The sequence below is a fragment of the Hyposmocoma kahamanoa genome, unplaced genomic scaffold (assembly GCF_003589595.1).
Source record: "Hyposmocoma kahamanoa isolate Upper Pololo Valley unplaced genomic scaffold, ASM358959v1 63, whole genome shotgun sequence".
NCBI classification, from domain to species: domain Eukaryota; kingdom Metazoa; phylum Arthropoda; class Insecta; order Lepidoptera; family Cosmopterigidae; genus Hyposmocoma; species Hyposmocoma kahamanoa.
In genome coordinates this window covers 20,569,747-20,582,337 of record NW_020653851.1, presented here as the reverse complement: position 1 = coordinate 20,582,337, position 12,591 = coordinate 20,569,747, and the positions used below count along the sequence as shown (strand labels likewise).

The 12,591-nt window shown below is 39.9% G+C and overlaps 1 protein-coding gene and 1 non-coding gene across 2 annotated transcripts in view; one reads left to right on the top strand and one right to left on the bottom strand.

The window, feature by feature from the left end:
* LOC113230038 (ABC transporter A family member 3-like) overlaps window positions 1-8,639 on the bottom strand; it is a 79,984-nt gene extending 71,345 nt beyond the window's left edge. The window contains exons 1-5 of the mRNA XM_026463767.1: window positions 8,620-8,639; window positions 7,578-7,813; window positions 5,010-5,113; window positions 1,247-1,423; window positions 166-321 (exon numbers count right to left, since the gene is read on the bottom strand). Of these exons, the coding sequence (XP_026319552.1) occupies window positions 166-321; window positions 1,247-1,423; window positions 5,010-5,113; window positions 7,578-7,813; window positions 8,620-8,639 (693 nt within the window). The remainder of the gene's footprint in view (window positions 1-165; window positions 322-1,246; window positions 1,424-5,009; window positions 5,114-7,577; window positions 7,814-8,619) is intronic.
* On the top strand, window positions 1,013-1,085 carry Trnaf-gaa. Its single transcript has one exon. It is a non-coding gene; the product is annotated as a tRNA-Phe (tRNA).
* Window positions 8,640-12,591: the final 3,952 nt, after the last annotated feature.

Sequence of the window (12,591 nt, the reverse complement as noted above, 5' to 3'; positions counted from 1 at the left end):
CCCCAATATTTAAAAAAAATCCTTCCCTTTCAAAACCGAAACGCTGTAATGCTCACATTACTGCTTGGCGGCAGAAATAGGCAAGGTGGCAGTACTTCCCTGGACGAACTCTTTCACAAGGAGCTCCACTGCTACTAAAGTGTATAGTTGGAATATAATAAATACCTTAAACTGGGAACGGGTCTCCACGATCACTAGAAATTCTGCCTCCATAACGGGCGGCATCAGTGCTATTGTAAAACACATGAGCATTATAGAAACGACACGAAGCACTTTTGATTCCTCCATCAATGGAGATACTGGCATTGATACCAAGCGTAACTGTAAAATTAATTATACAATTAATTTACAATAATAAATACATAAATTAATTGATTAATAATAATTAATTTAATAACTAATAATAATAAATTGAACCAAAGTTGTAGAAAGGAAAAGAGTAGTAGTAGTAAAATTTTTCGTCTTTCGGGACAGTCCAAGAGCGGTTACACACGGCTACTTTTAGCAGCGATGCAAACGCGATGCAAACGTGATGCAGTCGCTAACCGTGTACCTTTACACATGCGCGCGATTTTAAGCAGCATATTTGCATAGCACAAATTTGTACCTCAATATTGGGAAAATAGAGGTGAATATGCTATAGGCGAAAAAAATGACGCGTCGCGACGCATCAGCTCTGCGCCAGTGTGAGTTAAGCCTAAGCCATACTGCCAGATCTGACGTAACCAAAAGTCTGTGAAGAATATATCAAAAATCTCGAAAATACCAAAAAATTTACAAAAATCTCCGAGATTTCGCACCACGATATTGTATTCTAGATTGTATATACCTAAATCTTAGTAACCTCGTAAAACAAGTCACCCTAGCAAAAATACAAATTGTTTTTGATAAGAATACATAGGCATGTCATGCTTATGTGATAAAAAAGTACGTAACTAAAGCGTTATTCAAGTAAACATTTCTTTATCGACATACATAACATGCAACCTGAAAATTCTTAATGTTTGTCACAGCCGAAATAGCTCAGTTGGGAGAGCGTTAGACTGAAGATCTAAAGGTCCCTGGTTCAATCCCGGGTTTCGGCATAAAGTATCCTTTTTTTCTTCATAATTAGTTTTATTAAAAAGTTGAATCTTGAGTAAAATCGTCAAATAAGAGATTTAGGTGTTGGCAACATTTTTTCTGCAACACTAGTTGAACGTGAAGATGTTCTAAGCTATAGTTTTTAAGAAAATGTTAATATTACATCGAAAAGTGGTGGTGTAGGACTGGAAATCTCTAGCAAAGCCTGGCTGATGGCTACTTGCACCGCCAGGAAGCCGGCGCGAAGATGAGCATTAGAATTTCGCCTTTCTCTTTCCGTGCCGAAACCATATTTGCCTATCTCGGAACTCTTCAATGACACCTTGTGCACATTTTCTGTCTGTGGAAAGGTGAGCAAGTCAATGAGTCTTTGTGTCGGTGCAAAGTAACAAGGTCATTATTATATCTTGCAACCAATAGTAATTAGTAGCAGTAGAGCTCTTTGTGAAAGAGTTCGTCCACGGAAGTACTGCCACCTTACCTATTTCTGCCGCCATGCAGCAATGTCAGCATTACTGTTTTGAAGGGTAAGGCACATGGGCCTTGTCAACGTATGTCTTAGATGACGGGCACAGTGGCAGTGCCCCTAGGATTTGTGCGATTTAAAGCTCTGAGTGGCACTGCAACTGTCATGGACGTGTGTAGCGTACCTTCAGGCGCACGACTTGTTCGTTCCGTCACTAGATATTATAAAAAAAAAGTTTATTTGGCCTCAGATCGAATACCGAATATTCGGACAGAAGCGTCACCGAATATTCGAATATTCCGCCTAATTAACGCACGTACGAAAATTGGAGGACAAACAGTCGAATGTCAAAGATCGCACACCCTGCGCTCTGATTGATACGATGTTACTACGTTTCAACAACCGATTTAATTCTAGACGTTTTCATTTCATTTATTACCTTTTATGATATCTTAGAAAACCAAAAAGAAAAACAATCATCAAACTAAACTCGAATGAAGTATTGTGCAATGAAGCATCATCGGCAGTCAACCCTACCAGCCACAATACGAAGAATGTCATTTTACCTGCCACGGATACGGTTTAGTACGAGGCAGCTCTCGTTCTAAGAATAGCATGGAAGCCTTCGTGAGAGCTTCTGCGAATATGCCTGATGCGCTGTAATACTGTGGCAACCCCAGCAACACTCTAAACGATATGTTGTACCGAATGCGCAGGGTGTTAATTGTCTTCTACGAACAATTGACCATAGATTACACGTTGGTATAGAAAATATTTGGCAGAATGATAAATAACTTACATAAATTACATTTTCTTTGTTATTTAGATAATCCGGTAACCATTATCGATATCAAATCCAGAAGATTTTATAATGTATGTTCATCATTAAGGCTAAGAACTCACGGAGCGGTTTCCACTTGCGCTCGCTGCGGCTGCGGGACATCCGTTTTATTTCAATACTCACGTTACCGCAGGTTTGTGCGGTCACGTAGCCGCCGTGGTTGCGGGACAAACTTGGTGGGAGATGATCGCCAGTCGCGCAGTTATTTGCGAACGATAGACCCCGCAGACGCTGCGGCTCCCACGAGTAAACGTCCCCGCCACAGGCGTAAAACGCGTCGTGAAATGTGCTACTAAATTTTACATACAAATTTACATTCTACGGAGGCCGTGGTCCCGCAACCACGGCGGGCGTGGGTGAAAATCGCTCCGTGAGTTCTTAGTGTAACATGTTCGTCGCCGGCTTGAATTTTCAAGAATGTACAAATGACATTGTTTTAAATGACTGTTTGTGGTCTCATTTGTATATGTATAAGAGTATACGTTTTTTCGCGATATTTCATTATTTGGGTCTATTTTGGAATTATTTTTAGAGCCGGGCATTTCACCGCGGTGCGGCATGACCGCAATAATTATTACGTTTTATGCGTCGGTAACAATCCCGGACAGAGTACGTAGATGTAATGTTCGATCGATGTTTACTTAAAACTGACATACGTCTTTCATTTGTAATTGGCATTTCACATTAACCACTTTTTTGCTAATAAAAATTATTGATTCGAATTTTTTTTTACCTCTAAGTCTAGTAAAGTAGGTATGCTATCAAAAATCCTAAAAACCTAGTGGCAACAGAAGTTCGTCTGGGCCGCGACAGTCATGTTATAGGTATGGCTAAATACGCAGAGTGTGCAACCTCCGCCTCCGGCGTGAATGGGCATCGCAAAGTGAGGTGTGTCGTGAGATGCAGGGTCATTTTGAACCACCACGGCGATGAACGTGTTAATAAAAGTTACATGATTGTTTACTATGTTTTTTATTTATTTCTTCCTCTTGTTTTTAGGTGTTCCACGTTCGGCCGAATGGGTACTAAATAGTAACCGAATATTCGTTGCAACTCTAAGAACGCAATCTTGTTTACGTCAGATTGCTTGATCCCGTACCAATTTTCTCTATGAGGAGGATTTAGGCAATAAGCGCCCAGTTACACGATGATAAAGCTTTCGAGCGGCCGCCGTGCGGCGATCGTCCAGTTACCACGCCTTCGTGTACATTAATGGCGACTCTATTCAGATTGTTTATTTACTAGGCTACAACATTTAAAATCTGTAGTATGCAGGTTTCGTCATTTCTTTTTTTTTGTATTGTATAGATATGCAGGATTCATCATTTCTTTTTTTTATATAATATCAAGTGACGGTACGAACAAGTCGTGCGCCTGGTGGTAAGCGACACGCTCATCCATAAGAGTTGCAGCGCCCAGTGCCAAGATCTTATGGGCACTGCTACTGTGCCCGTCACCCTGAGACATAAGTTGACACGACTCAAGTGCCTGTAATTTCACCAACTGACTATTATACCATTAGCAAGAGATGTTGCTACTAAACAATTGCAAATGTAAATAACTTGTAGTAACGTGTAGCATTTTTGGAAGACAGAGTAAAACGACATTGGCAGGGTTGCCAGTTTTCGTAAAATTTTAAATAGTCATGTAGTTCTTGTCGATAGTTTTATCGATAGATTGTGACAGAAGGTAAAATTGAGCCAAAAATATCTGAATTGTGAATGTTCGTTCTTATGATTACTAATTGCGTTACTGGTTTTTTTATTCTTACTTTGACAGTAGGCCTACTTGTGTCGAAATCAATTTTTATTCATATAAGTAGAATTTCTTTAACTATGTTGTACATTAAATTGAAATGAAAAACTTTTAAATATGTCATATCTTTGTATTTTTAATACATATAATTCTAAATGCAGTGTGTATGTATGAAGTAGTATGAACTAACAAATAATGATAATTCAAATGAACCTGTGTCCAGGGGTTTGACGAATAATGGGCCGGTGATGGCTCAAATGAGACAAGTTCGGCTTATAAAAAGCAGATTATGACTAATATTCAGTCGATAGTCAATAGAATATTTGTCGGCTGTAATCACCAGCTGCTTGCAAGCGGGCAACACTTTTACGCAATGAACTGTCAGATTCGCTCTGGACCTTTTGGAGGGAAAAGTGTCGTTTTTATTTTGACTTTCAATTATTTTGTGAAATCTAGTTTAAAGTGGAATAGGATAGTGCTGTTGTGCCTTAATCGAAGATTAAAACGCGAAATTACACGAATCTCGAACTAAAATACCCGTATCGGCCCGTTCTAAGGAATCCCGAGTCAATCCAAGCACGCCGCCTCAAATTGCCTATCCTCTTTGTGGCGGCCATATTTACAGAAAAACTTATTTTTATGTTTTCGGCTGAAGGACTTTGTTTCCATGGCCAGAAATAAATTATTAAAAAAAAAAATGAACTGTCATTTACTCCATCTTCAAAAAAGACACACTGTAGAAATTAAAGTCATGTACTCTTACTGGAAATAGGACCTCTTCGTATTGAGTTATCCAAGAAAGTTTATAAGTAAGATTTGCGTCACAGTGCGGCAAAAGATTATAAGTATCTTTAAATACCTTACCCTATTGAACACGATCCAAAACACTTTGTTGACAATATGTTTTCCTTGAGACTGATCGTACAGAATACGGTTCAATTCACGAATAGATTCTGCTGATAATATTTCTGTAACAATAAGTATAGTTATACGACGCGAAAGATTTCGCACGGCTACTGCCCAGTTACCATGCCTTCACGTACATCAATGGCGAACCTGAATTTACTAGGCAACAACATTTAAATTCCTCTGAATAAATACAACCGCGCAGTCGCCGCGCGTAGACCAACGACAAGCCCGCCTCCCTCGCGCGCCCGGGATGCGCATTTAAATTAAAACGTAAATGCTAAATAAATAGAGCGTAATTTGCCATGATACTTAAAGAACCCTTACACTAGCGTCTTTCAAGCGTCGAGCGAGAATAATATAACCTACGCTCGGCAGCCGCTCGGTCGTCGCGCGGCGCATAGACCAAAGACAAGCCAGCCTCGCCCGCGCGCCCGTAACGTTCATTTATGTTAAAACCTAAAAGTTAAATCTATAGAGCATATTTTGCCATGACACTTAGATGCACACGGTCACTGCGCGGCGACAACGTGGCCTCCGCGAGGCGTGAGCGCGATGAAATTAGTGCCGAATAAATGCGCCCTAATTAATACTGTACACTTAGAATAATAACGCATAGAATGATAGTTTCATATCAAACGAACTGTCACAAGTGAGGCAAAAATCAAATTCATGTAGGCTAGTTTTAGTAGTAGGTTAATTTTCGGTTTTAGTGAATATTTATATAAAAATACAAGTTGAAACGCGTTACTTCCTTGTGGAATGTGCAGATTCAACGAAGGGGCGTCAAATTTGGTATGCGACATAGGAACAGGTGACGAAATATGGATTTATGGTTACGATCTCAAAACAAAGCAGCAATCGAGCGTATGCGTCTTTCGAGATGAGCCGAAACCAACCAAAGTGGCGCTCGTGCATAGTGCCTCTATGATTGCTTCTTTTTTTTAATGTTAGTATCTATTTTATGTTTGTCTGACGTATTTTTACACTCATTGACCGCACATTCCGTCATTTTTAGCTAAAATTCTTGGTCTGTTCGCGGTGCAAGTTGACTTTGAGCACTGAAGGCCCGCCTGCTCGTGTAGGCCCTTTTGGCGCGCTTCAATTTGCCTCACTTAGCGTGTGCGGACTAGGTTTCTATGCGTTATTATTCTAAGACTGTACAATTAATTAATAGATTCGGGTGTTACTTGGCTGAAATCTATGGTAATAAAAATGGAACTAAATTAATTTGCTATATTGTGAACCGAAATTCGATTTCGGTTCGCAGAATAGTAATAAATTTCAATATTTATTTTTATTTAATAAGATTAGCGATGCGCGATTGTGAATGGTTTCGTTATTTGACTCCCTGTCATTCGAATGTCAAATTAGTAACCTACAAATTTTCATATTTTCATATATTTCAAATCATATAGATTTGAATGATCATTCATTACTAACATCATCATATCATTAGTAGTACTAATCCATAGATTCCATAGGGCATTTCTGCTCGTGACCACCTAGCCCTCTCTGACATAATGGTAAATACTGTAAATATGACGGGGACAGGGATATTTTGGTATGGATATGATGAATGAGGTGTTCAGATATACACCGAATGGCATTGGCATTCGGTTTTGAATCATTCGACTCGAGTCAAATGGTTGTGCTTGGATTCGACTTTGGCGAATGATTTGCCCATTCGAATGATTAGTATTAGTAACATTCAAAGTCGCGCATCGCTAAATAAGATGTTTTTACTACCATTGCTGCCACCACTGCCACCTTGCCTGTTTCTGTTACCTATTACTGCATTCCGATTTTGAGGTTTAAGGCGCTGGTGAAATTACAGGCACATGGAGTCGTCAACTTATGTCTCAGGGCAACGGGCGCAGTGGAAGTGCCCCTCAGATCTTTTAGATTTAAAGCTCTGATGGCACTAGAACTGTTATGTCGCTTACCACCAACCACACGACTTGTTCGTCCTGTCACTTGGTATCGTAAAAAAAATCCGCAGCAAGTACATGGAGAAATTCGTAAATTCTGCTGGCTCGATCGGCAGCTCAGTTGGTAAGAGCGGTAGCCACGTTGAGGCGACAGATGCTGGTGCAGTCGGATCGAAGGAATTTTTCATTACGTTTTTTCGATCTTTGTATTAATAATCAAAGCAAATTGATTTACTCCCATTTTTATTATTGTACACTTTCATTTATTACTCCTCGACTCATCCGTAGAACAAAGATAGTGCAAGACTACTTGTTCTCAGGACATAGTACATTTCGTTCCTTCTTCTTCGTTGGAGATGTCAATCGACGGTTGTTTGATTTTATATTTCCGAAACGAAATAAAGTATATAAATTCTCAAAATACCTGTACATGGGCCTTAGTTTGAATAACGAAACTATTTTCGTAATGTACCTACTCTTTTCTCTCTCTGTCTTTTCTGTCTCTTGGACTCTGTTCCTCGAATGAGTCTTCCTTGTTTAAGATTGCCGAAAGTATATTTCATAGCAATCAGCATAAGAATTCAAATGAACTTACTAACGCCAAGGAGCTCGGAAACTCTTGCCATAACAGCGTCATAAGGCGGCATGTTATTAGGAGCATATCCGACGATAGTCGCCTTGTCCAGGGAATCCAGGATATCTGCCGCGGTGAGAGGTGGCTCGGCCTCATCCTGCAAAGGTATCAAGAATACTGGTCGAGCGATGAACACAACGCCGATAAATATCAACCCAGCGAATAATATTTCCACAGCAAGTATACGCCATCTCCGTCTGAAATTGCAAGAGATTAAAGTTTAACACACATCGATACATGAGACGGGAACGAATTGGAGTATTCACAATGGATCTTGGAAGTAATATCTGGCAAATTTAAGAAATATGTATTGGAAATCTGTAAATGAAAGTATTCTTTCGGATGGGACTTGTAAAGGACACGAAACGTTGGTTTGTTTAAAAAAAACACGTATACGCTTTTTAGATCCAAAAAAATAGCTATAGTTTCATTTACATACATCAATTGCGAAAGACTAAGGAGCACACCTACATATTATATTTTTTATGAGGGATTGTTAAATAGCAAATTCGTGTGTAAATTCACTTAGATCCGACACGTAACAAGCGTGATCTAGAATCTGAACAGAGGGTCCCGTTCTCCGCTCGACATCCCATCCAAAACAATTACTCCAAAATAATTAGTAGCATTAGAGCTTCTTCTGAAAGAGTTCGTCCAGGAAAGTACTGCCGCCTTATCTATTTCTGCCGCCAAGCAGTAATATCAGGATTACTGTACTCCGGTTTAAGGGTAAGGGTGAAGTTACAGGAACAAGGGACTTGTCAACGCGCACAACTTCACAACGCGCACTTTCTTCGTCCCGTCACTTGATATTATATAAAAAAAAAACTGCCAAATAATAATAATAACGCACACATACTCATAGCCCCGCACTAGGGAAACCCTGTATCGCGGGTGCCATGGACACAAACATAGACAACCACGAATTACACCCAAACTCACGAGAGAAATAAATGTAGGCCATACAAGTATTTCTCCCGGCACGGGAATAGCAGCCGGGTACTCTGCGTGGCAATCCGGCATGGTAACCGTTCGGCCACAGAGGCAGTTTCATTAATGAACCTTTTTTTGTTCGGTTAATGAAGCTTCATACTTAGCAATGTCTTTTGATTTGTTTGAGTGGTTGAGTGTTACTTATTTGACAGTAAGAGCCCAGTTACATGACCCGAAAGTTCTCGCGCGGTCAGCCAGACTCGCCCGCGCGCCCGGGACGCTCATTTAAGTTGAAACGTAAAACTAAATAAATAGTGCGTACTTTGGCATGACAGTTTGATGCACGCGGTGTCGAATAAATGCACCCTAATTGTTTTGGACGGATGTCACGCGAAGAACGGGAGTAGACCCCCAGAACCGAGGAGAAACCGGAGTAGGTAACAAAACTTTTCAAATCAACTACTATTTACTACGACACAACCATAATTGCGCGTTTGATCTATAAATCAAATTTAAGTTAGATTTTTAACGCACTGTCTCTGAATGTAGGCTTTCCATACAAGACTATGTATGTGATTGTGAAATTTACTTCTTTTTAAGTGTACAGTCTCTAACATTCCCAAAAAACCCATAGTAAGACTTAATTAACTTTCAGCACGATCTCTCTGCTGTCCAGATTTGTTTCTCTTTCATGTGTCATCGCCGTGTTGACAGCTATAAGTTTGCAACATAACAGCGGTCAGAAAAAAAATTATATTACCAAAAAATACACACATCAAAAGTGTCTAGGGATCAAGTGAATATTTTTGAAATAAAAATTATTTAAGCAATATTTACCAAATCCAGTCTTCCAGGACGACTTCTTACTTTAATGCTTATGTTTTATTTAACCGCTTACCCCTATATTTAATTAAAATACACTTAAATTGATGTTTTTGCAAATTGTGGGAAAAAACTCAAATTAACGGCGTCAATTAAATGACAAAAAAATGGCGAAAATGATGATTTTGCTCATTTTTATTGTAAAGATAAGAAAATTAATAATCTGTATTTCCACCATTAACACGAATCACACAATTACAGCGATTTGGCATGCTTAAGATGAGTTCATCAAAATCACTTTGAGGAATTGCCGCCCATGTGTTTTGTAACAAGTCAAAATATTGTTGTAGAGTATGTACGGTATGCATACTCGGCACAGCTCTTCTTTGAAGCATATCCCATGCGTGCTCAATTGGATTGAGGTCTGGCGATTGAGCAGGCCACGGCAGAACGTTGATACGAGCTTCGGCAAGAATGCGTGTTACGACTCTAGCCGTGTGTGGACGTGCGTTGTCATGCATTAGTTGATATGAATCACCCAACTGGCCTCGCAAAGGGATGATAACATCTGAAACAATCCTCTCTGCGTAAACTTGAGCATTGAGGTTCCCCTGATCCAAATGAGATCGGTTCTTCCGCCGATCCAAATACCGGCCCATATCATTATTGTTCCCCCGCCATATGGATGAACTTCCTGACAATATCTCAAACGTTCATGACGTCCAGATGTTCTCCAAACTCGAGTACGTCTTGTATCCGGTCTCATACCGAAGCGGGATTCATCCGAAAAGCACACATAGCGCCAGTCTTCTTCCTCCCAGTTTCTGTGTTCGCGAGCCCATCGTAAACGGGTCCTGCGATTGCAGGGTGCAATAGGTGGAACTCTGAGCGGCCTTCGGGATCGCAGACCCACTTCACGTAAACGATTTCGGATTGTTTGATCGCTTATTAGCAAGCCTGAGGAGCTGTGGAGCCTCGTAACCAACATCATGGCGGTCATGGTACGATTCCGTCGAGCAGTATTTTGGATATACCGGTCCTGTCTGCGAGTCGTGATGCGAGATCGTCCTCCATGTCGCTCGGCCACGCTGCCCGTCATGCGATAGCGCGTCCAGAGGCGACTTATGACGCTTTGTGTAGTGTTAAGAGTGAAAGCCACAGCACGTTGCCTGGAACCAGCTTCCAACATTCCGACGGCTCGCATCATCACTTCTCGGGTTAAATGATGTCGTCTCTCCATAATAATGTAAATTGTTTTGGTTCCGATGCAGATATTGTAATGATTTTGTCAAAACGCTATAACTCATTTTTATACAAAACCACATTGACAATCGATTTTCTTCTTATTATCGAATTTTAAACAATATTCCTTATTTAAATGTTAAAACTCGCTAAAAAGTATCAATAGCGATACAAAAAAGTTAATATAATTAACCCTAATTGCAGCAATACTCTTAAACGTACTTGATCCCTAGACACTTTTGATGTGTGTAGTTTGGCTAACGAACGACGTAATTGCAAAAACGCGGGAATATTAAAATGAAATCGTATGGTACCACGGGTGTAGTAGGAAAATAAGAATACAGGAACATATGTAATATGGGAATAAAATTCTTTTATGTTATCCATTGACTTACAATTATGTGGACGTCGGGTCCGCGCTAAAAAGTGTCCGCACTTGTAAGGCGCTAAAATCGTATACAGAGCGCCAAATCCCGCTTTAGTCTTCATTTGTTCGACTGACAGCGCGATACTGCGATGACATTACAATTTAAATTTCGAATAGGTTGGCTTGGGACATTTTTTTCGTGGTTTTTGTATTAGACCCGTCGTCCATTTATTTGTAAGTCAATGATGTTATCCTAAATTTTGATTTACCATTTTTTATCCTAAATTATGAACACATGTTCATAATTTATTCTTGCTAGTCCCAACTGGGTAAAGTTGTTAGCGATCATCTATAATCATATATAACCAGAAACAGAGACGAAATAAGGGCCATCCATCCCTGGCAACTCATCAGGCAAAACAATTTTAAATATCAACTGTCGTTTGCACTGAAATCACAAATTAGAAAGTTGAAATAGTACAGCGCCAACAACTGACCTGTGTACGTTTCTGTATTTCTAAAAATATTCTGTATTTATTGTAATAAAGATAATATATCTATCTTGGCAGAATAGTTTTCCAAAAAATTAAATCATCTTTCGTCTCTATTTGTGATTATATCTCGACTTTGGCGACCTATAGGTACTCGAAAAGTCTGTACTACGACACGCATTCCAGACATGTATGTGCCACTCGCACAGGGAATGGTCTCCCAGAAAGTAGTCTCGAGCACCTGTTCTTTGATTGCAACTGTGTCGTCACTCCTCTGTATGATATCCTTCCTAAAATCCCCCGTCATGTTAATTTCAAATTCCTCCAAACGTTAGTCCACTTCCCCTTTATGTATATTCCATGTAAATTGATTAAAATTACACTGTTTCTTTAATATGTTTTTCTTTTGTTTTCATTCACCGTGTTCACATAAACTCCTTGGTAAACGACACACCTGTGTATAACAGCTGCAGTGCCACGCAGAGCATTGAATCGCAAAGATTTTAGGTGCAACGTCACCCTTGACCTTCAAAAATGGAACGCGGTAATGTCCACATTACTGCTTGACTAAAGCTTCTACTGCCAAACGGAGGTCCTAAAAGAAGACAAAATAACAATAATAATAATAATAATAACGCTCACACTCATAGCTTCACACTAGGGAAACCATGTGGGGCAGGTGCTATGGGCACACACATAGAGGGACAATCACAAATTACACCCAAGTCACGAGATAAATAAATGTTGGTCATATAAATATTTTTCCCGGTTATGAAATAAAATCCGCGAACTCTGTGTGGCAGTCCAGCGTAATAACCGTTTGGCCAGAGAGGCAGTTTAAAAATATAAATATGTAACATTGTATTTACAGTTTTTTTCATGATACCATGTGACGGGACGAACAAGTCCCGTAGTCCCAAGTTCGTAGCCTGTGCAGCGCCACTCTGAGCTTTAATCTCAAAGTTGTCCCATATACCCGTGATTTCACTAGCACCCTTTCCTCTGCTTGGTTATATGTAAGTTGGCAGTACTTCCCTAAACGAACTTTAACACAAGGAGCTCTACTGCTACTGAACTCAGGAGTAAGAAATATTATTGTATGTTTGTGAATAGCAAAATG